Source organism: Pogoniulus pusillus, chromosome 19 (assembly GCF_015220805.1).
Source record: "Pogoniulus pusillus isolate bPogPus1 chromosome 19, bPogPus1.pri, whole genome shotgun sequence".
Classification (NCBI taxonomy): domain Eukaryota; kingdom Metazoa; phylum Chordata; class Aves; order Piciformes; family Lybiidae; genus Pogoniulus; species Pogoniulus pusillus.
Window position 1 is genome coordinate 18346909 of NC_087282.1, and position 24652 is coordinate 18371560.

A 24652-nucleotide genomic window follows, 5' to 3' on the forward strand; every position below is an offset into this window, starting at 1 on the left:
ATTCCAAACTTAACTACTTGTGTGTGTTGTTGGTATCAAATATGATTACTGCTTGGAAGATAGTGCATTTATCTTTCACTTGAAATAACCCAGAAGAATGTCAGATGCAAAATGATTTTTGAAATCTTGGCATTTACTGCTGCTGTATACTGTCTGCGTGCAACTTCAGCCAGCAGCAGTGACATTATTGTGTGAGTTCCTCCAACCGAAGGGAACTGGCACCCTATTAAAACTCTCACTTTGCAGAGCTGAAGTGGAAATAAGTTACTATGCAGTTCTGTGTTTATCTCCTGACAAGTGGTGATCAGAGTCATGATTGCTACCAGCCAGGCATGATTCTCTCCTTGTCAGTTTATTCCTTCCTGTAGCTAATCCTTCATCCAGTGTTATCCAGCCGCTGATGTCCTCCTCTTGCCTTTCACATCAGGCTCTCTTTGCTTTGGCTTTTGTCCCGTGTAAATGCAGCCCTGCCAAGTCTCTCTGTGATGAGCTCCCTTCCGTGCTCTGCTGTTGCAGCATCAGCATCTCACAGCCTTGTGGATCAGCACTTCCGCCTCTCTTTGCTCCAGCAGTGTGGGTGCTGCTGGCAGAGCAGCCTGTGGAGGGCGTGGGGCCCTGGGCATCAGGATGCAGTGTGGCTGAAGATGGTGGATGCAGATGTCGCTGTAACCTTGTCTCAGGGAGGCTGGATGTTTGTGCTTGGCTGCATTAGAGTTGTCTACCAGCTTTGCATCACTGCTGAAATTAATTCTTGGGAAAGGTTGCTGTTTTCAGAGAAACAGACATAGCTTTCAGCCTTATTTCCTCTTGCTTATGGTGGTCATCACAAGGTCTCTTGTCTCTTCTGGGCAGGAGCATCCATGCACACATACACACATAGTTTCTACACGTGGCCATACTTCCCGAAGGTCAGACCTGAATTTGTGCTGCTATATACAAAAGAACTGTCTATAAATGGGACTTTACACAGCTGTAAATTCTCTCATCCTATCATCTTCCTGTTCTGGCAAGAAAGATGTGAGAATCGTGTAGATTCATGGCAAGACTAGAGGTCTCCTGATCACAGCCACAGATGATGTCCCCTTCACAACTAGCTGCGTTAGTGGTAGGATTTAGTAGGGCAATTTATGTCCTCTCAAATTACCCTGTTCATGCTGGAGGCTGCTCACTTTGCACCTCAGCTCTGCCAAGCAAGCTGCTCAGGTGGGAGCTCTTTAATTTCTACTGTTTAAAGTCAAACTAAACCTGCCTGATTTGACTGAAGTAGGACAGAGTGCAAGGCTCTCAGCTGGCAGATCCATCCATCCTTGCCAGGTGAGAAAAGAGCAGCTGGGAGGACAAGCTCTGCTGATGGCAGTCAGAAAAGGATGTTTGGCCACAATCTAATTGTAAGGGACATGGGTGAGTCCATGCATAGATTGATTAAAACTGATTAACAAAATGTGTCTGGGGACTCTTCCAAAGCTAACTGAAGTTGGTGGAAAAGTCTTTTTCACTGAATTCTCTGGCACTAGAGTAAAACCCTAGAATACTCCATCATGAAATAATTTTGTTAGCAGAAAGAGTGGAAAGATTTAACAAATCAAGGATTGGAAAACTAAATAGGATTGGAGGTGATGCATTCAGTTCCCAGCTCTCCACAGGCTTACTGCTTGACATTGCTCAAGTTCATCAGTCTTTTTGGACATCCCTTCCTAGAGTGGCCAAGTACTATAAGCGTGAATAATTTTTCTCTCTCCGATTTTTATCAGCATCAGCTGTATTATTCTCTGTTGTTTCTCTATGTGTCTGCAACACACAGTGCTCCTGAGATGTCTTAACTGAGTTCCCTAGCCTGTTTTATCACACATATTTAAAGAAACTCACACTCAGGTACAAAGGCCAAAATAGGTCTCATTACTTCTTTAATGGTGTATCAGATATGAGTGTAATGCTTAGTGCATGGCAAACTATTCCTACAGTTCCTCTCAAGGCTGATCACTTCTGCTCTGTATTCAACTCCATTAACACCACACTCCTCTTTTTATCCCTGCTGAGCCTACCTAAAGACTGACAGCTGTATATCATATAACTCGTCTGGCAATGGATTGTTTCCCACAATGGGCTGAGGTGAGATCAGAATATGGGAAATTAAATTAGTTCCAAACAAAATTCAGTCAGTAGTAGATCCCCTTCTTCTTTATGAATAATGTGTACATTAATATAGTGTGGCATAACGATTCAAGGTTTTGACTTATTATAAAGCACTGAAGAATGTCTAATGATGCTGCTTTACATATTCATTTAAAGTTACAATAAATCCAAAGTATCATTAAGTACAGCTTTACCTAACTGCATATTTCAAAGTCCATGGGGTGTTTTATTTCTAGGCTTTTAATCTTTTAATTCAGCTAAAAAGTGATTTTAGCAAGTGACTTGATAAATAATTTTCAAAACAGCACTTTTACACTGTGATCATGCCAGGAGAAATGAAAGAGTGGTTGAAGTGTCAGGGGATATAAATTGCAGCACAGGTATTAGCATCTTGGTGAAGAAGTCCGTGCCACATGGAGAAGCAAGGTCTCCTGGCAACATACTGACTCTTTCTAATAAGTGACAAGATTTATATAGGTGGTAAAAACGGGCTAGTTTATTGATTTTTGTCATATTCCTGCACTACGATAGTTTTGCTCATTACTGTCTGCGAGAGTACCTTGTGTGCGCCTGAGCCCTCCCTACGGCTAGGAGGAGGTGTTGTGTTTGGGTGTTCTTGGCCTCACCTTGCTGAACAAGGCAGCCGTACGCTGTTCGTCCCTAGCACTTCCTCGAGTCAAAAGAGGTCTTAGATGATGGCTGTACTCAGAGAAATCACTAAAAGTGCTGCTACTTTTGTTGTCACCGTGTGCCATCTATTTCAGATTTGCTTTGTTTATAAGTAACAAGGCAACGTTTCTAATTGTCAGCTCTGCATATGTGATAAAAACCTGAAAGCAGAGCCAAGTGTTTTCTTGGCTTTGACATCGATAATTGCAAAGATGCTGACACTGATGCATAGCTGAGGTGGGTGTGTGTGACTGCCTGAGCAGGATTTGGCTCTTCTCAGCTGTCCTGGCTTGAAAGGATGATGATGAGGGGACACAAATTTCTGTGGTAAGGCTCTCTGGAGAAAGATGTTTTCCTGTGACTGCCTGTGTGCTGCTTGTGTGTTTAGGTTGTGAGCTTCTCGCTGCTGTGTGGTGTGGTGTTTGCAGCCTCGCAGGGGTCACATACCGGGTGACACAGTACAAGCCAGCCCATGCAATGGCATTGTACAGTCTTGTTGCTTACATAGGTGCGATGTGAACTTATAGAAATTTGGCCCCTGTTTTTTCTGCCTGCATCACAGCACACCAGGGTCCTCCTAAGCCTGAGCAAAATGGAGAAGCAGATGCTATTCTGCATGGAGCTATTCTAAGATATTTAAAAACGAACAAAAAGCAGCACAGGCAAACTAAAAATAACACTCCCATGCTGTAGGAAGTATGGATGTGCCATGTCAGAAGCAGAGTGAGGGACGAGAAACCTAACCTGGTCCAATTCAAGGCAGTCTTGGCGAAATCTGTGCTAATGATGGCATGAGAATATGCAGTGAGTTTGAAAGCAGCTTTCCCCCCGCTTAGTGCAAATGCTGCAGCCCCTGGGCCAAGTTGCAGCTCTCTCCACTGAAACTGACACACTGCACTGCACTGGCGGTTAGAACTGCTGTGCTTTCTGTTTGCATTAGTGTGACTATTAAAGGTTTTTAATTATGATTATCATTTTAGTAAGCCTGTTTCCATTTCAGCCTGCGGCTCGCCGTTCCTTGTCCCGAGTGCCTTCCCGGGAGTGTCTCCGGGTGATCGAACAGCTGGAGGAAGACAGGCCCTTCCGTGGTGTTCCCCCTCTTCCTCGGGACCTTTCCTGGCCGCAGCTTCACGGACCAAGACAGCTCCTTCCCCGTCTGGCTGTGGCGGCGGCATTATGTCACCCAAGGCCCGTGGCAGAGTGGGGCCGGCTGGAAGCGCAGCGGGGAGGTGGAGACCCCCCGAGGACCGGCGGCTGCGACCGGCCTGGGTTAGCGGGATCGAAGGTCGGTGGGCGGGCAGCGGCGCGGAGAGGCCGCAAGGGGGCGCTGCGGCGTCTCGATGAGCGGGACGGGCGGGCGCACCTGCCGCGTGCGGAGCCGTCGGCGCCGAGGGCAGTGGCGTCCCGCGCGGGTCTGCTCTCCTCACAGCATCTCCGCCGCCCCGTTCCGCTGCCCTGCTGCCCTCACAGCGCCTCCGCCGCCCTGCTCCGTTTCTGTCACAGCGTTTCCGCCGCCCCGCTTCGCTCGCAGCGGCCCCGCCGCCCGTTCGCCCCGCCGTAACTCGGCTTGGGGCAGCGCCCGCTCCCCCTCCCTCTGGGCGGCGGCGGGAGGCCGCGCTCTGCGCAGACGGCGGCTCAGGCGGCGGCTCAGGCGGCGCCGCCAGCCGCAGCCGCTGGCCTCCGCGCGGGGGGCCCGCGCCCTCCGCACCTCGGCCTCGGACGGGGCCGTGCGAGCATGGAGACCTAGAGGGGAGCCACCGAGGAGGTAAGCCCTGCCGCGCCGCTCTTATCCCGTGAATTCTGGTTGGGGGTTTTGGCTTTTTTCCCCTTTCTTCCTTTTTTTTTTGGTGTGGGTTTTTGGGTTTTGGTTTTTAATCATTCCTCCAGTTCAGAAAAGTTCGGGTGTGACGAACGCCGTCTGCACGCCGCCCCCGCGGGGTGCCGGGCAGGGCTGAGGGGCAGCTTCTGCCGTGTCTCCTCCTCAACCCCGGGGTGGAGTGAGCTCGGGGCGCTCGCTGCTGTGGGGCGCTCCCGAGGGTGTCCCCCGGCGGGACCTCTCCGCAGCCCCGGCGCTCTGCCGCGGGCGGGCAGCCACTCCTGCGCCCTCAGGGGACGGCCGCTCCTGCGCCCTCAGGGGACGGCCGCTCCTGCGCCCTCAGGGGGCCTCCCCTCCCGTCTCCGCTAGGAGCGGCTGCTCGCGGCGAGGTCGTTCGTGCTGGAGCGGCGGCTCCGCGGAGCCCCGGATCGGGCCCTGCGGCTGTGGAAGCGCCCGAAGTGTTCTCTGCTGCCAAAGGACTTGGTTAGTATCGAGGGGCTCTGCTCAGCGCCGCAAACATGCGTGGGGCTGCCCAGGAGAAGTGTCGATGCTGCGGATTTCTAATAAAACCACACACGAGGACTTTTTTTGCGGGGATGGTGCAGCTCGTTCGAGCTTGTTGAAAGGGTACCGGTCCTTTGGAGGCATGGTCTGAAGTACTGTGGTGGTGTCCTGAACGGTGGGAGACTCGGAAATCTCTAGATGCCTTCAAAAGTTTCGTGGCATTTAAGCTTCTTACTTGTATGGGGAGTCTGACGGAAAGCTTCTAAAGGGCATGAACCTCTCTCAAGTGCTTGATTAAGCAGCTGTCCCTGGCTGCCGTCTCTGCTACGATTCACAGAAACTCAAGTTTCTGGTGCAAAACGCTGTAAGCTGCAGAGTCTCGAAGTTACAGTAAGGTCTGTGTGCTTGGGGCAGCCTCTGCTCCTGCTGGATTAACACACGAACTGTGGCTTTGTCCCATGAGGAAAAACCCATGGTTGCAGAAACTGGCACTTCCATGTGCTCTTCTGCAGTGTTTATACTCTTGTTTATACTCTCAGGTTTTATCCTGACGATTTTAAAAGATAATAGTGTGTATGTGGTTCGTGGTTGTTATGATATTGTCATTAAAGTGCATGTAGCTTTGAGGCTTTTCAGAGTATTTTTAGAGGTTGGTGCAAGGTGAGGTGAACTGCTCCCTGTACAGGAGTGGGGAAGAGAGGCGGGGAAGGGCTCTTTTCAGGGTGCCCAGGCATCGTGTGCATGTGGTTGTGTGCATGGCAGAGAGAGGCACTCACCCTAAGCACTTGCTGTCAGGATAGAGCTGTGTAGCTGCCTGGTGGTCTGTGATACCTGTCAGATCACTTGCAAGAGTAGATGACTGCCTGCCCTGTTGCTGTGTGGTGCATGGGAGGTAGCTTCCCGCCAGAGGTAGTACCAAGCCAGCTTCGGGGAGGACGTGGTAACTGAAAAGATTTGCTTGTGCCAGACCAGAGGCAGGAGGTGAGTCTGGAGAGGAAGCTGTTTGACAGGTGCTTAAGTTCTTGCTTTTCTTAAGACAAGTGGCTGAGGAGACAGAGGGACAGGCTGGGATCTGGGGCTCTGTGAGCCAGTGGGGTGTGATGCCCTTGCACAAACATGAGAAGACTTTTGGCGGTTCACCAAGGCAGTGCTCTTCAGGATTCGGTGAGTCTGTGGTTAAGCAAGGGTTCTAATTGGTGATGTGAAGGAGGGCTTTCCAAGAAATTACTAAGGATCCCATGCTTATGAAGGTGTTTCTCTGTGGATAGGAGACCTCTTGCAGTGGGATGATGGGGGCATGTTCTGACCTCCCCGCAGAGCGCTTGTGTTGCTAGGCAGCAGCTTGCACCTCCAGCATGCTCCAGATCCAAGTCTGTGATGGGAGACCTTCCTCTGCTGAACTAAAGCTTTCTAGCTGATGGCCGAGGTTGTCAAAAAGCACATACCCTGTGTGTGGGTGTGCAGACAAACCCAGAGGTGGGTTGGGAATGTGCAGGAATACTAGCTTGGGCTGCAGGTGAGCAGGGTTGGTTGTTCCATTTGTAAGGCTTAAGAGTTTTCTGTGGATCACCTTTTTTACATTGCCTGTAAGCAATTGGAGTTTTGTCCTCAGGCGATTGATACTTTAGCAGTGATATGTGGGGAAAGGAGAAGGTATAATTTGTATGCAGAAGAGGTAAGAAGAAAGATCAGATGTATCACATTAATACATTTGGCCCACCTCAGTCAATTTTAGTGGATGCCACACAATTTGCTGGAGCCCCTCTGCATATGTAGCATCAGTCAGCTTTGTATAAACTGCTTAATCTCAGAACAAAGCTATGCAAAGCCTTTTAATTTCTGTTTATGATAGTCTTATGGCTGCATTTTGAAGCAGTGTGGTAGCCAAAGCTGTAGGAAAATAGTCCCCACACTTCTTCTCCAAACAGAAGTCATGACAAAAAAGAATCTGAGAGCGTTAGGAGGGATTCTTTTGCTGGTGGTGAGAAGGTGAGGTCAGCAGAAGGGCTGCTCTTTTGGCATGAATCACTTCTGATTCTGATAGTGTTAAAGAGTGAGGAGGAGGTTTCCTGATGTGGTAGAGGCTGGATCCTGGACCTCAGAAGAAGCTGGATTTCATAGCCTTAAGCCCACAAGGGGCTGCAGAGGAGTGAGGAAGCAGAGGCAGGTAGGAGTGTACTTGCTAAACTCATGATCTCATGGGTGTTGCACCTTGGCACCATATGATAAGCTCAAGCCCTGAAGGGTTTATCAGTGCCTGGAGGTATCGGGCAGCGGCCCCATGGAAATAACTGGCATCTTGCTTATCGAGGCAGTGTGTGGGAAGAGCCCAGTAGAGGTGCAGGTAGGCTGCTAGAGTGCAAGGGGGAGGAAAGGGGGCAACATGTGAAGCGCATATGTTTTGGGATGCTCTTCAGCAGATAATGGGAGCATCCAGGTGAGGCTGGGGTGGGTCTGTACAAGGAAAAGGATTGGGTTTTTTTACATATGCAGCCATTTGCACTCTGACCATAGCTGTTTCCCGTGGACAGAAGGTTACATGTTAAAGTTCTCCAGTTAATGCTGCCGGGAACAGTGTCTTCTATGTAGCGTTTGGAAGACACAGGCATTTCAGTCAAAATTTCGTGTGTCCTGGGCTGAGCTGCCTTTGTGGAACAGGAGGCGAAGGGAGAGTTCCCAGGAGCATGTTTGTACCCTGTGCAGCCAGTCCTCCCTGCTGGCAGGGTGCTGGCTGCCAGGGATGCCTGGGGCTGGTAGTGCTGACCTCCGCATTCGAGGGAGAGCTGAGAATTTGTACTCACAATGAGAAGTACAAATAAAGTGTTTATAATGCATGGACTTCTTCTGCTCTCCAAAACATTCGTGCTCTGAGTAATCTCTTTCTTCAGCCTGAGGCTCAAGCTGAAAATATCAAGGGATGCTAAATCATGAACAACTATTAAACAGCCTTAAACAGCTGTATGGGAAGCTGTGTCTGCTCTCTGTTTCTAAGCCGTCTGCAAACAGTGAGTCTGAGCTGTTTATCAGGAGGTCTTTAGTGCTGGAAAAGGAAGTGAACATTTAAACCATTTCACAAAATAAAGAGACACTTGAAGAGGCCATTTGTTTTTCAGGGTGTCCAACTAAAAATAAATCTTTCTTCAAACAGCCTTGAAAAGAAGACAAAGGGAAGAGATTTTGCCCTTGCTGAAAACACTAAGAATGTTTTTGCTGGCTTTGATGGTCAGGGTTCATCTGGTACTTGATCTAGGTGAGCCTACCTCATAATCGAGGGAGGACTGAGGGTTATGTCATGTTCAGTGACAAAGTTGAAACATCTACAGGAGTTGTTTGACTGATTCTTTGCAGCCCCTTTGCACCCCAAAAGCACTACTCAAAGTGAATTCCTTCCACTCTTTTTCCCACTGCTTTATGTAATAGTTAAATTAGCAAGGGTATCTATTTGGCAGAGCAATTCTAGGCCCCATAAAATATATCTTTGATTTTGGCTTGCATTGGAACAAAACCTCATTGTTTGCAAGATTATATCCAGATATTTTGTGGAAGTGTTCTCTAAGCAATATCTTGAATTTCGGGGCCTTTCTTTGATCCTTTGCTGAATTAAATTTTGCTTTTCACCCAGTCAGATTTGTCAAAATAAATACAGGTGAAGGCCAGTCTCTGGTTTATGTAAAGGAAAAAGAATCCCCATCAAGAATTATGTTTATTACTTTAAGGTACTACGAATCACTGTAAGATGGTGCTGAGTACAGTGAGAGCAACTTAGCCCTTGCTGATGGCAGAGCTAAATGCTCTCTGTCTTGCTTCCCTGGAACTGTGTTTTCTAAGTGGAAAACTGTGGAATAGTGTTTTATAGGAAGCACAACAGCTGGTATGTTATCTTCATCTGTTAATTCTGCCTCATTTGAACGTTATGTATTAGTTAGGGAAGCAAGTGGCCAAGAATGAGATCAAGGCATGAAATTCTAAACACATCACATGCAGAATTGTGTTCTTTCAGTGCTTGTTTCATTAAGGTGCAGGAATGAAGTGGGCCAGGTTTGCCATGAATAGTGCAAATATTGTTACTGTGTAAATATTGCAGAGGTATGGATGTCTATAGTAGCAGATATAAAGTCAATACGGTTGACACTTGTAACAGCTGCAGTCCATCTTCTTTGTGGTCCCGGAAAGAAAATTGTTTTAAGACGCAGTAAAATCAGTTTCTCTGTAAGAGCAGGGAGCATTTCAGCATGCAGATGGCAGCCCAGTCTAAAATCTTGTTCTGTTTTGTGCTGAGCACCTCCGTAATGAGCCTTGAGAAATACAAGGGAAACAGAGAAGCAGTGTGAGCGGGAAGAGGAGGAATATGCCATCTTTCAGGATCGAGACCTCTCTTTGAACTATCTCTCTCTCCATTTTTAATAGCTTTTCTACAAAAGCTGCTTGGGGAGCAAGGTTGGCATGAGTATGAAAGAAGAAAGTCATCTAATCTTTTGGCTTAATAATGCTTTTGCGTAGGCTGCTGTGAATTGGACAGACTTCCTTATTGATATAAGAGCAGTGAGTGAGTTTTGAAATCAGTGTGGGTGAGAATGGACTTTTCTCATCTCTTTTAGTCTCAAACATCATCTCCTTTTGTGGCTAAGGCTCTGTGGAGGAGACCAGTGATCACTGGCAAGATTGCCTAAAGTACTTGGGAGAAAAAGGCGATAACCTGAGCGATGGTGTTTACTCTGGGTGTCAGATACTGAAAAGCCAGTCAGGTGAAGCCATAGGCTTGCCAAAATTTGCAGGATTTACCAGCAACTCTGATGCCTCTGATGAAGAGTTATCAGCAATTTATTTCCCCTGGAGAGCTGAAAAGCAGGGGTGAGAGTTCATTTTTCCTGAGTGGAGGTTCTCTGCAGCCCAGGGTAGGCTGGTTGGGCTGGATCTTTGAGTGTAGCCTCCAAGTTTATCCCAGCCTGGAAGTCTGTCCTCCTGGCACTCTGACTTTTTTTGGTGTGGGGAAGCATACACGGTCATCTCTTGCTGGGGCTTCTCTTTCCTTGTGGGTGGCTGTGATTTTTGCTGCAGCTTACTCTGCTTAGGAACTGTCTGTAACTGTGTCAATTCTAGGACTTAGGCTGATATAAACCAATTCTTAAAATCACTTCCCTTTCTCCAGTACTACTGTACATCTTTAGCTTTACAGGTGTAGAGCAGCTTCCTGTTCTCTCCCTCAGATGACTTTTCTGTAATCTTTTAAGTACTTCTGCAGAGTGGTAAGAGGCTAAGCAGCACTCTGGAAACCTAAACTCTCTGAGTCTGATGGTCCTTACACTGCCTATGGTACTTCTTATTGCCTGAAGTACTGTATTGATTAAACCACAGTCTGCAGAAGTAAATATATGTAGAATATTAATACCTCCTACTCTAGGGGAAAAAAAGTCTGAATTAATAGAGCCATTAGGCTGACCTCATAAACCATGAGAGCTTGAAGTACAACTGTAATCCTTCTCCCACAACATGTATTTCACACTGAATGTTTGTAAAAGTACTAGACTACTCAAAAGCTGTGATGCTGGGCAAGTATATCCATATATGCTGGGATGTATAGTTAGAATATTGCAAAGTTAAGGCTGGAAGGGTAGTTCTCTGTAGAATCAGCACATCCTTGATGGTGCAGCAGGGCACGAGGCTTAAAAAGGTATAGCTACTGACTTTCTGGCTTCTTTTTTCTTGTTGTTCCCCCTTGCAGTTGCTTTCTGCATTTGCAAACTCAGGAGTTGCTGCAATAAGGGAAGAGTATGATTCAGGCATTTAAAATCCAGTCTGAAGATGTAATGAATTTGAATTCTGGGTGAGTGAGTTGCATAGGGAATCGAGGCCACTGTGCAGTGTGATCTGCTAATCAGTGCTGAGTAGTTCTTTGGATCGTGAATCTGTTAAGATAGGCTGCTCAGGTTTTATGGACTATTCTTAGTAAAGATTTTGATGAATACATATATCATATACCTATGACTGAGCCCCACTGGTTAGCATTTTGATTCAATAGGTTTGGGAATTTTTGCCTGTATTTGGAATATTTCAGGGGATTATTGTATTTCCTGCTTTTCATTTTTTGCTGTTACTGAGCACTGTTTTATGCAGTGGATCAGAAAGTTGGTGCAGGAAAAGGTTCTTGTGTTAATGCACACAAGGTTTTCTATCTGCAGGCAAACCAGCAGCTTACACGGAGTGTTGAGCCTGATTGCTATCTTAACATGGCTAAAAACACTTCTACTCTTTGCAGTGAGAAATATTAATGGGAGAAATTACTGTGTAGAGGCCAGCCACATTAATTTCATTTTGTGCCTGCTACTGGAGCTCTTCTGGTTTTGTCTTCATTTTATAGAGCAAGATACCTTTTAAAGCTTTAAGATGCCATTCTTCTGTGGTTGCTGTTTAGAATTTATTTAACTCTTTGGTGGAAACACTACAATCTTTCAAGCAAAACCTCAGTGTTAACACCTAAGGGGTGGTGCTGTTTCTTTCTTTCAAAATAAATGGCAAGATTCTGAGTTCATCCCACTCACATCACAAAAGCTCTGTGAGTTTGTTTCTTTTGCTCCCAGACATGCAGTCCTAGGAGGACTCGTTACAGATTGGTGTTGTGACCTTGTCAGGTGCTTTGTGTGTTTAGTTGTGGTTCCCTTTGCTTCCTCAGGAAAGGACAATACTTTGGCCTTTCCTTGTATTGCTGTGGTGCCGCTGATACACTGTGGAGCCAGTAATAATCCCAGACATTTTAGATCTTGGTTACTTTCAGTTCACAGAACACAAATGCTACCAGGTTCTCTCTGTGCTTACCTCAGTTTTTGTTCAGCTGAAATTCTAATAGAAATTTAAGAGAATTAACCAGATGTGAATTCAGTTAAGGACCTGAACCGAGTGGAGCCTCAAATCCAGCAAGGCAAATGCTGAATGCACACTGCCTTTGTAGATTAGTGTCCATTGCATATTTGGACTACTTAAGTGGCTGGTTATGATGGTGGAGATGCACAGTAAATAAAGCAAAATTAAATACTTTATTGATGCTCATTAAACAACAGAGTGAAGAGCGCTGCATGATCCTTACCAGGCAGATCTGAGGATACATTATCTTAAATATTTTCTGTTTATTGTGTTACCAATAAAAAGGTTCTGGTGCCCATTGCGGATAGCTTCCATCCCATGTATTATATAGACTGAAAGTTTTTTAGTAATAAACAGCTCCAACTGTGGTGTGTTGGCAAAAGAAGAGTAGGCCCAAGAGAGACTTCATATGAAAATTCACAGCCTTAAAAAGTGGAGTGGGGAAATGGTTTGAAAAGAAATGAACAGAACTCACCATTTAGCAAGCTGTAAAGACAACAAAAGAATTACTGTTGCCACTTCATCCTTTGTGTATGGGGTGAAAACCGTAATTTATTTCTGTGAGATTTCTGAGCAACCAAACCTGACAATGGAAACTACTAAAGAGGTGGGCTGCTGGTTTTAATGAGCAGCTTCTGTGGAGAAAACCAGAACCCACAGAGCTTCGTGGTGTGTCAGCAAATCTCAGTCTGTGCACAGATGTGTGCCTGAGTGCACTCATGTACCTCTTTTCTTTATTTGCTTTCTTTTTAAAAGAAACACTGTATAAACAAAGCTCACAGTAGAAATCAGAGCAAAACTAAATTATGTCTAAAGTGGGAACTTGGGAATCTCAGGATGGATTTGGTGCAGAATATTAATGCTTCGCTTTCCTTCTTGTTTCTGAGTGCTTTCTTCCAACTTTGTCACTTGAAATTCTTTTGAGTCTGGAAGCTATGTGAGATGAAGTGGGTGCTGGAAGGACAGCAAGCAATACACGAAGAAAATGGGACACAATTCTCCAAGCTCTGTTTTCTGAGGACTCAGAAGAAAGATCTGAGTTTGCCAATGCAGGTGAATGGCATTAGGCAATATATGGGAGTCAGGGTTTCTGTTAGAAGAACTGAATTTGTGCTGCATTGCAGCCTGGGGCCCTTGTAGTTGCTGGGCGCTTCCAGCAGACTGGGAAAGCTGCCTGAAGTCTGTGTTTTGTAGCATCAAATGGTATGAGGAGGAAAGAGATGGCCTTGTAAGCAGGAATGATTGAGAATGAAGCTGACACACGTGCATTTTCTCCTCTGATGGTAGAAACCTCCCTTTACTTGCCTCAATCCAAAAGCAGTCCTTGTTTAGCAATTCTTTCAGCTTTCTCAACAAGCACTTTGTTCTGTGTCCCACTTCCCTCCTCTTGGGCAAGCTTACTGTATTTGGTATTTCTATAGCCTTATTAATAAGTCATCTTAAATCTTCTGGGAATGGTCCTAAACTTGGTCCCCGTCTTGTGAGTTGTATCCAGTTGAGTACTGTGCTCTTGTTTACAGCGGTGAGCCCTTATTGCTGCTTGGACTTGGCAGCACTGGAGTCAGCAGCTCCTTGAGGAAGTGCTATTGCTTGCCTGTGAAGGGAGAGTTTGTCAGATAGTAAAACACACCTTTCCCTCTTTGAGCTGTTTGATGCTCTGCTGAGGGAAGTATGTCTTACATTGTACTTTGTGTTCTCTATAAAATTGTGTGTTTAAAGGAAAATAATCAGTGATATATGGCAGCTGGAGTACTCTTGTGGTTTACAGCTGTCTGCTGTCTCAGGACCGTGAGCAGCTGGTCACACCGCTGTGACTTTATCCTAGCTGCTTCTGCTTGAATATCTACGATGGTGAGGATGGCTCCTCAAACTCTGATGTGTACATTCGTGCTGGCTTCAGTGGGGTTGTGTCGGATGTGACAAGCTGAGACTCTGGGCTAGGCTGTGAGTGACTGGCTGGTGGAGTAGTTCCTTGCCCTTTTCCTGCTCTGTTGTCTAGATTTTTGCAGATATGGAGATTGACTGCCATGGTGAGGACTGGACTTCAAAATGCAAGACTCCTATCAGTGCTGACAGAACCAAGAGCTTTCCTCTGTCACTAGTGTTAAAGTTGGCTGGCAGAACTTTCTTTGATTTTTTAAGAGTATTTAATGCAGCATAGCTTGTTTGTGGTGGGGATGAAGGGACCCCCCAGGTAAAAAGACTTGTGAGTCACATACTTCAGTTGTCATAACTGAAGTGAGGAAAGTGGGGAAAGTAATTTGCAAAGCCACACTTGAAGATCCTTACAATTATCATCCTTACAATTACCTGTCAAAAGCTTTAGTTCAATTACATTTTTTTAAGCTCTCTGTCAAGATGGCCTTGCTCGTTTCAGGATTTTGGTACTTCAAGGAGAGGTTAAGGAAGAATGAATGCAAATCCTGCCATTAAGCATTGTCAGACAACCTTCAGCCTGTATTATTCCTTGAAAACTCCTTTAGCATGGTTACTGTGGGGAATCAATAGGCATAAAGTGCCCAAGGGAAAATAGAATTCAGAGGGGGAAAAGAAAATCCATTGCCTATTTATAGGTTACAGCTGATAAGGTGAGAGGGGGGAACCTTCAGTTTTAAGTGGTAGCTTTGAAATAATTGAATAGCAGCGTAATTGTCATCGTGTAAAAGATTATACAGAAGTGTGTACATTTTCTTCACACAACAGTAGGCCGGTAGTAATATTACCAGGGAAGAGTATTTGATGTCATAAACTCAAGTGAAACAGAATAGTTTTCACCAAACTGCAGGATGTTGCATCCTCTTGCTGGTTTATCACATTGAGCAGATGTTCAGCGCCGCAGGCGGCCGGGCTGGTCCCGAAGTTGAGGGTGCCTCTGGGTGGGCTGGGCCGGGCAGATGTGCTTACAGCATTTAAGGAGTGGTTCTGTTTTGCTGCCCTTTGTTTTGACACTGATGTTGGTAGGTTTGTGCATTTCTGTTTAAAAGGCACTGCTGTAAAATGTTTGGTGAATCTTCTGGTGAAAGTAGTGTCTTCATACTGATTTAGATGACTGCCCTCTTTATCTGGGAGTAAGTGCCGTGACCTAAAGTCTGTATCTGATGTGGAGATGAATTCCTGGAGTCTAAATATATCAAACCACTTAAAGGCCTGTGACTTAAAGCTAAGCATGTGTTTGAGTACTCTAACTTACAATTAAGCATCTCTCTCTCTTTCATTTATATGTAATTTTTCATGTATATAATAATTTAGATTAAATACATAGGTAGACTTTACTGAGTTCAGATTTGTTCCACCTGTTTTTAAGTGCAGATAAGGAGCCTCAGATTGCTCTTACTATGTTCTTTTGAACGACCTTGTACTTGTAGATGAGAATGGAATTCCAGTATTTATCTGAAATTTAAAAATATAATTGTAAACTAGATTATTTTTCCTTAAATGTATGTAATATAAATTAAGTAATAAAGTTCACAAGAGTGACTAATTTTATCTTTCTAATAAGAATCCTGAGAGCTGTATTCATTGATTTTTGAATTTTGTTCACCTTTTCTTTACCTCATTTTATAGGAGAAATCTCTGCAATAGCATTAATTCATTGTAGGAGCTTTTGCAAGGTCACCAATAGGAAAGTAAGGCTGCTAAGAGAAATCACATGAATAACCTACTCTTATCTTTTTCTTGGACAATATGAGTTTTTTTAAAGCGTGTGGCCTGTTTATATGAGACAAAACTAGTCATGACCATCAGGGTCTCCTTAAATAATGTAAAAAAAAGTCTGCTAGACTGGACTCATGCTATTTCAAATAAACTATTCAGTTGTGTGTTGTGTTTTTTTTTTTTTAAGCAAAATAATGATTTCCAAGTGTCGTTTTAAAAACTCCAACCCTTTTGTCTGATAGAGGTAAATTATTCATAGACAGTTACTTTGAACCATGATGTTTTTCTACCTCTGCATAAAAATAAACCCAGCACTCACTAGATTAAGCCATTGCCCTGTAATGGTTCTTTGAGAGATGTTTAACTATAGCTGCTGCTTTGTTGTAGTGAAGAGCTGTGATTCAGACTTCATACTATGTTTGCATTTCAGCTGTCACAGAAAGTGAAAGATGAAGCCTCTTGTTCTCCTGGTTCTTGTGATCTGTACTGTAGTCAGCATGAATTTGAAGCTCGTGTCAAAGAGAAATTCTGGTAAGTCACAAAAATGCTTTTATTTTTGATTTTGGACCTAGTGCTCATTGAATCAAGCATTTTAGATGACTGCTTTGTACTTTACATAGATACCTCATGTTCTCTTCTGCAAAAAACCCAATGTCATAACTACTGTGGTTTCCTTACTAGAGGTTGCAGGATGAATTTTCTCATTATAGTGTGCTGTTGGTGTGACTCCAAGCTATTTGAAAGTGTCCTTATGTTTTCTTTTACTTAAAAAAAAACAAAAAAAAGGTTGACGTTATTGAAAACCTACAAAGGTAATAATGACTTCGGCATTGTTTTAACATCCAGTCTTGTAGTTATGCAGAGAGATTTGCTTAAGTGGATATGGTCTCCTGTGACTTGTTTTGTATGTTGGAGGGATATCATCCACAAAGTTATTCACGTAGACAGCTCTATGTGTGCTCAAAGATAGGGTTAACTGGGGAGAACTTTCCTGGACAGGTAATATCTGATTATTGTGGCAGTGGACTCCAGTGGGAGTATGTTTGCACCTGCTTTTGAAACCCAGTAATAGTAACAGAACACTTCAAAGAAGCATTAGTGTATCTCCTTCCAGGACAGAGTTGATCTAGATAATATTCATATATACTAGAGCCTGAAGTGACTTGTAGTCTGTGCAGCTCTGCCCACTCAAAGGGGATGACTTCATGAGACACTCTGCATTTCTCAAGTAAGGTGCAAGTTTGGAAGGTCTTTGGGCAGAAGAGGAGGTTAGCTGCAATGTGACATAGGCTTGTTCATTTGCTGCAGCCTGGTGTAACTCATGTAGGATAAACATGCTTTTAGACATGCGCGTTAGCTTAATGTTTCCCACTAGTTGTGTGCTCTACATGTAAGTGTGAGGGCTTCCATTGATCTTCCTGCCCTCAGTGTCTTCAGAGAATGTAGTGCAGGCACAGACAGAAATTACTGACTTCAGTTGTGGCCAATTTTGGTTTTTGCACTTCTTGAGAACAGAAAAAATTATTTGATCTGTCTATTATAAAGAAATAGATGTCAGATTGTGGGCTAGGAGGACCACCGGATGCTATGCTGAATTCTTTCTGCTGGGCTAGAAGGTATAAATGAATGTTGCTAAATTGAACCGGGCTGCAGCCTTTTGCTGTGGTTATTGTGCCCTGAGAACTGTTTGCCCTGTGAAAGCAGTAATGGATATCAGGATTTGTCTACAGTGGAGTTTGATCTAAACTCTGCTCGGGGCAATGCTGGTCCTGTTTTTCAAAACTGCTATTACTGGCCTGGATGGGAACCCCTATGAGATCCATAATCTATGTGACTGAGCAGTCTTGATTCACTGATGCCAGGCAACACCACCTGGCTGCAAGAAAGGGTCTTTGCATTTCCTTCTTCAGAAGTACGCATCTGTAGAAGTAACTTGCCTGTGGTTATAGCGTTATTCAGCTGGTAGTTTACCTTTAATTATATTTTAGTTTTGCCTTTTTTTAGCCTGCTTGCTTTGACTCTGCAGAATGTCTTGTGTTATTGGCAGCTGTTGACAGTATCAATTCGAGTACTGGTGGGAAAAAAGCTTTAAAATGTTAGACTGCCTATTGCTAAATATAGCCCACTAGAGAATAACTGATGCCTTTGACGGAGTTGGTATATGTTCAGTATAAGATGAGGGGGAAAAATGCATGTAAAGTAAAATTACAGTTTCTTTGCAAGTACATGATCATGCTGTTGGTTTTCACCTTCAATATTCATTCTGTTTTATGTGCTGATTTTTTAGGTTGCTGTGTGGAGCAAACTATTGATTTCTTTTCTTTGCTTTTTCTTTTTCCACTACATTCTGTGTGAAATACATTTTCTGTTTCTGTGATTTCAGCACTTGGAGCAAAGTGGATAATTTGACTCACTTTCTGTGAGAGGTCTTTATGTATGAAGGACTGCAATTCGATTGCTTGAGACTTCACTAAATTTTAGATGTTGTGAAGGGACACATGCTCCAGAGGCTTCTGAACTTTAAGTGTAAGATCAAAGGGAGTGGATGGATGCAGCCAGGTGAATGCAGGAGGCCATGTTGCTCAACAGGATGACAGTAACTGTAGTGTGCTGGTGCTGTAGTTCAGGGCCCCTCTGTTTTGATAAGGGGGAGTTGAAAGGGGAAAGTAATTTAATGGTTATTTGTGAGCAACTGCGCTGTGAACAGTAGGATGTCTGAAAAGCAGGAAGACTCTTTTAGCTGCAGATGAGAGCCAGGGTGGGGGGGAGAAGATGGAATACGCAAATGACACCCTGTGAGTGGGCTCTCTGCATCAGTGTTCCAAATGGCTGTTGCAGTCTTGGCTTTTGCTGCCTGTTGGTATGGGGATGTCTAAGCTGCTGAGTGTCCTCCAAAAGGTAAGGGAAATTGTGCAGGCAGTTATGTAGAGCTGTGTGAAGCAGTGCATGGAAAGTGCTGACACTGATGATGAAGACAGATTTGGGCTACTAGGGCAATAAACCAGCAAAATCAGGGTGTCAATGTCTTTACTGATTTATGTAGACTGGCATTTTTTCCAATGAATGCATAGAATTATTGCATGAATGTCCAGAATTGTGCTTAGTATTAAGTTCAAAAGCAGTTATGAAGATAACTGTCATGTATGTAGTATCACATAATAGAATATATCTTGTTTAAAGGGTAGGGAGAATCTAAAGAGAGCTGAATTGAATAGGACTTGAGGTGCAATGTGAAGATGAGGTGTTCTCTTCAGGCATCACTAAACCCTAGGCCGTCAAAAGTGGAGCAGAATGTTCAGAAGGGCATTGTCAATGAAACTGAGGTTGCATTAAAGAGAACAGGGGTTTAGTTAGGAAGATATCTTCAGAGACTGGTGGGAAAATACTCCCTTTAAACTAAAGGAATGGAAACCCAAGTGGAGAAAGTTGAGAAGTCCAGACAGCAAATGCAGTAGTACACAGATGCTGGGCAGCAGGCAAGAGTAATTAAAGAGAGGTCAGGAGTAGAGGATGTAAGATGTCAAACAGAAGGCAATAAAATGGTGCTGTGGTTGCGCAGACAATTAAAGTTTGCTGAAGAGACAATCTTCATGGAAGGGAGGGGGAAAGCAAAACTGAAGGAGCTTTGTCTCTTGCTTGCTCTTCGTTGCAGGTTCAGATTTTCCACTTGCAGGAGTGCATGTGAGGACTGCAGACAGGTTTTAGAGTACTTTGCATTGATGCAAAAATAGCACAGAAACTTGTAGCAAGATAAATTTGTTTGGCTGCTTTTCACTTGAGATGTGGTGCCAGAATAATTAAAGTGGGTGAGCTAATTTAATTATGCTAGTCAGACTCTTTTTTACAGGCAGCAACTTCCAGATGCTCCAGAAGAAATCTGTCGTGTCTACAGAGTAATGATTGCTGTTTGCGGTAGGAACAGAACAGTTTGCCTTGAGCATCTGGGTGGATGTAATGTTGACTTAAGTTTCACAGGCATTTCTTAATATTAAGGAGTTTTTGTGAAAGCTGCAGGTCATCCCTTTTGCAGGCTTTAAGAAGCAAAACTGAGCAAACAGCTAATGCTGGGACTGCAGCCTTGGCAATATCCTAGAAAGGGTATTTTACAGGTGGAGGTTATACAAATAAATGGTGGATGTGGGAGCTGCAAGGTTCCCAGCTGGTAAGTGATTTCATTTTAATCTGATTAAGGGACTTCTTTCCCTGAGCCCTTGTATACTGTGCTTTGAATAATTATAGCAGGGAATGTAAAACCAATTAAAAAAATATTGTTTTTTTTTTAAGCAAAAGATTTTTTAGATTATGGAATCTGTTTGACTTACTAGATGTAATTCCATTAGTGAATAATTGATGCCATTTATTGTTGCTGTATCTATTTGCTGAGATGAATACCCTGTCTCAGCATGCTAGAGCTTCAAAGGGCATGCCAACCTTGTCTGGAGAAGCATAGGCAAACATCCACAAGGCTTCTATGAGGCTGCTAGTTGCAAAGCTGGTAGTATCTTTTTGTAGGGTAACCAGACTTAATAGGCTCAGGCCTGGCACCTACGAGCCAGATTTTCACATCTTCTCCTTTGCTGTGTCAGAATGATGTGCTCTGGGGTTCTGGCCTTCTCCTTTTTACCTTGGCAGTCATGTGCTAGAGAAGCAACTGCATCTCTCACCCTCCACCTGCATCTCACTTTGTCATCAGTGGCTTGGGAGAGAAAGATCCTGACTAGAGGCATGTGTGCTGCCATGTATGAGCATGGCCAGATTGCCTTTAAGTCTCTCATAGATGTTGCCATGGTTGGGACATAGTACTGCAACACGTTCATTTAGAACCTATTGGCTTGCTATTTTGTGCCTTTTAGATGTCATGCAGCAACATACTGTGATCTGCTGTAGATGTTTCAGGAGACTTTCCTACTTGTCACTGCACTAGCCTAGAATTTCCCACTGCTGCCTTCTGTGAAGCTCAAACTTCCTCTCTTGTTGCCTGATCACTTTGGCCAGGAGAACCATGATACACATGGAAGTGTTTCTGCTTTAGAGGTGACTCATGGCTTTCTGTCTGGAATGGGATATCCTAAAGGAACCTACCTTAAAAATCTGTTGTTCCTGGTGGAGTGAGCCCCAAGAACTGTAGGATGAGCACTGACAGTTGCCATTGGCTTTATGTTTGCAATTGCATCTGCCTGACTTCTGGCCCTGATGTAAAGTGTATGGCTATGAGCCCTTGCAGTTTCTGAGATGAGTGATGCAAAGAGGTTTCAGCATTTACTCCTGCAAATTACATGCAGCCATAGAGGAAGCTTGGCAACACTAATGAACACACACTGATCTCTTACTTTTCCCAGATGTTAAGTTATTCACAGCTCCAGCAAACAAAAAAAAACCCAGAATCGCTGTTCTAAGCTGTCATCAGTGCAGGAGTGTAGTTCCTCCTGCACATGATTGCATCTGCTCCTGGCTTCACATCTGCTCTCCATCTGTTCAGTTTGGATCAATGAGAAATGAGGAGCTGGGCTCCTGTGCTGTCAGGTCTCAGGGGGTTACCAGCAAGTAAGCCGTGAGGCACCGATTGTGTGTGCACCTCATTACAGCAGTCTCAGCCTTGGTTTCCTCTAGAAAGAAAGTGGCATTGCAGCTAGACAGACGTATCTGGGAGATGGCTGGCAGCATTTAGCCATCATATGTGCTGGTGAGGAGGAAGGGGATGCATAGAGAAGAACAAGAAAGAAATAATCGGCTAAAGGTTTGAGATTCTTTTGTGACCTCAACCTGTCAGTTCAATATTTAAACTTAGTTAAGCTCTCGAATTTTTAGCTATTGCCCTCGTATAAAACAAGTTCATGTATAATTAAACCAATTAAAATATTGATCTGATACTTAAATATTAAAGCTAGAGTATTTTCCCAAAAGGCAAACTGCAGCTGTATCTGCATAAAATAAATGAACACAATGAAATTGTTCCAAACTGCAGTAAATCTCCAAGGTAGGATCTGTCGATATCAGAGGTCTAAAAGCAATCAAAAGGGACTTCAAAGCACTGGGAAAAGTAGTTGAGGGATTTGGAGCACAGGTAACCTTTTCATCAATACCCTTAGTCACAGGTTGGAGTGCTGAGAGGAACAGGAAATCATGCCTGGTTGACAAGTGGCTCAGAGGCTGGTGCCACCAACAAAAAATTGTGTTCTTTGATCTTGGGGAACTTTATATGGCCTCGGGTCTGCTAGCGACAGACGGGGTACATCTGTCTCCGAGGGGAAGAAAGATCCTGGTGCATGAGCTGGCAGGGCTTGTTGAAAGGGCTTTAAACTAGGCTGGGAGTTAAACACAGCAGTACTAGAGACAAACTGAAGGAGACTGAGGAAGGTAGGCCAGAGATGTGGGTAAAACCAGTAGCCCAGCTGAAGTGTATGTACATTAATGCATGCAGTATGGGTAATAAACAAGAGGAGCTGAGGAGCTGGAAGCCTTGGTACAAGAGGAAAGCTGATGTCACTGTCACAGAAACGTGCTGGGATGACTCACAATTGGAGCGCTGTAATCATTTGCTACAGAGTCTTCAGGAAAGACAGGCAGGGGAGAAGGGGTGGAGAAGTGGCCCTGTATATTAGGGATGCTCTGGACGTCATGGAAGTAGAGATTAAGGATGGTCAAGTTGAGTCCCTATGCGTAATAATTAGGGGGAAGGCCAACAAGGTTGCCATCCTGGTTGGAGTCTGTTATAGACCACCCAACCAGGAAGAAGAGGTTGATTTATTATTCTTTAAGCAGCTGGAGGCTGCCTCCAGATCACCTGCCCTTGTTCTTGTGGGTGACTTTAGCCAGACATCTGTTGGGACTTAACACTGCAGAGAAGAGTCAGTCTAGAAGGTTCCTAGAGTGTGTGGAGGACAGCTTCTCATATCAGCTATTATGTGACCCTACCAGGGGTGCAGCCCTGCTTGACCTGCTGCTCACAAATAGAGAGGGGCTGGTAGGAGATGTGGTGGTTGGAGGCTGCCTGGGGTCCAGTGACCGTGAAATCATGGAGTTTTCAATATATGGAGAAACCAGGAGAGACATCAACAAAACCTCCACGCTGGACTTGTGAGGGGCAGAATTCAGCTTAAGGAACTAACTTGGAAATTTCCTTGGGAAACAGCCCTTAAAAACAAAGGGGTCCAGGAAGGTTGGACCTGCTTCAAGAAAGAACTCTTGAAGGTGCAGGAACAGTCTGTCCCAATGTGCTGGAAGATGAGCTGACAGGAGAGACGGCCAGACTGGATGGACAAGGAGCTTCTGAAAGAATTAAAGAAAAAACAAGAGGTGTGTCACCTTTGGAAAAAAGGAGAGGTATCCCAGGAAGAGTTCAAGGATGTTGCTAGGTCTTGTAGGAAAAAAAATAGAGAGGGAGAAGCCCATTTAGAACGTAGGCTGCCACTGCTGTTAAGGAGAATAAAAAATGTTTCTATAAGTACATAATGGCAAAAGAAGGGGCAAGGACAACCTCCAGTCCTTATTAGATGCAGAGGGGAATGTAACAAAAGAGGAGGAAAAGGCAGAGGTACTTAACACTTTCTTTGCCTCAGTCTTCAATAGTGGGACAGGTTGTCTCCAGGACAGCTGCACTCCTGAGCTGGCAGATGGAGCCAGGGACCAGTATAGTCCCCCTGTAATCCAGGAGGAAGCAGTAAGGGACCTGCTGAGACACTTGGATCCTCACAAGTCTATGGGAGCAGATGGAATCCATCCTAGAGTGCTGAAAGAGCTGGCAGCTGAGCTGGCCAAGCCACACTCCATTATTTATCAACAGTCCTGGCTCACTGGAGAAGTCCCTAAAGACTGGAAGTTGGCCAGTGTGATGCCCACCCGCCAGAAGGAGGAACTGGGAAATTACAGACCTGTCTGCCTGACTTGAGTGCCAGGCAAGGTCATGGACCAGGTCATCTTGAATGCCATCACAAAGCACCTACAGGATGGCCAAGGGATCAGGGCCAGCCAGCATGGGTTTAGGAAGGGCAGGTGCTGCTTGACCGACCTGATCTCCTTTTATGATCAGGTTACTTGCCTGGTGAATGTGGGGCAGATTGTGGATGTAGTCTACCGAGACTTCATCAAAGCCTTTGACACTGTCTGCCATGAGAAGCTCCTAGCCAAGCTGGCAGCTCATGGCTTGGACAGATTCACTCTGTGCTGGATCAAGAACTGGTTGGATGGCAGAGCCCAGAGAGTGGTGGTGAATGGTGCCACATCCAGCTGGCAGCCAGTCACAAGTGGTGTGCCCCAAGAATCAGTGCTGGGCCCAGTTCTGTTCAATATCTTTACTGATGATCTGGACAAGGGGATTGAGTCCTGCATCAGTAAGTTTACAGATGACACCAAGCTAGGAGCAGGTGTTGATCTGTTGGAAGGTAGGAGAGCCCTGCAGAGGGACCTAGATAGGCTGGATGGGTGGGCAGAGGCCAGTGGAATGAGATTTAACAAGGCCAAGTGCAGAGTTCTACACTTTGGCCACAACAACCCCAAGCAGCGCTACAAGCTGGGGAAAGAGTGGCTGGAGAGCAGCCAGGCAGAAAGGGTCCTGGGGATGCTGGTAGGTAGTAGCTGAACATGAGCCAGCAGATCAGTAACAGTGTGGCCAGTAGGACAAGGGAGGTTATTCTTCCCCTGTACTCAATACTGGCCAGGCCACACTTTGAGTGCTGTGTCCAGTTCTGGGCTCCTCAATTCAAGAGAGATGTTGAGGGGCTGGAATGTGTCCAGAGAAGGGTAACAAGGCTGGTGAAAGGCTTGGAATACAAACCCTATGAGGAGAGGCTGAGGGAGCTGGGGTTGTTTAGCCTGGAGAAGAGGAGGCTCAGGGGTGACCTCATTGCTATCTACAACTACCTGAAGGGAGGCTGTAGCCAGGTGGGGGTTGGCCTCTTCTCCCAGGCAACCAGCAACAGAACAAGGGGACACAGTCTCAAGTTGTGTCGGGGAAAGTATAGGCTGGATGTTAGGAGGAAGTTCTTCACAGAGAGAGTGACTGGCATTGGAATGGGCTGC

At 45.0% G+C, this 24652-nt stretch overlaps 1 protein-coding gene across 5 annotated transcripts in view; it reads left to right on the plus strand.

The window, feature by feature from the left end:
* Nucleotides 1-4457: 4457 nt before the first annotated feature.
* Nucleotides 4458-24652, plus strand: part of IL1RAPL2 (interleukin 1 receptor accessory protein like 2) — a 400289-nt gene continuing 380094 nt past the window's right edge. For 2 of the 5 annotated variants that reach the window (XM_064159540.1, XM_064159547.1), the window contains exons 1-2: nucleotides 4458-4567; nucleotides 16065-16165. In XM_064159540.1, coding sequence (XP_064015610.1) covers nucleotides 16084-16165 — 82 coding nt within the window. In that variant the 5' untranslated portion in view covers nucleotides 4458-4567; nucleotides 16065-16083. Of the gene's footprint in view, nucleotides 4568-4987; nucleotides 5102-16064; nucleotides 16166-24652 lie in introns of those variants that run through there. The other 3 variants (XM_064159541.1, XM_064159546.1, XM_064159545.1) reach the window with 3 other exon arrangements.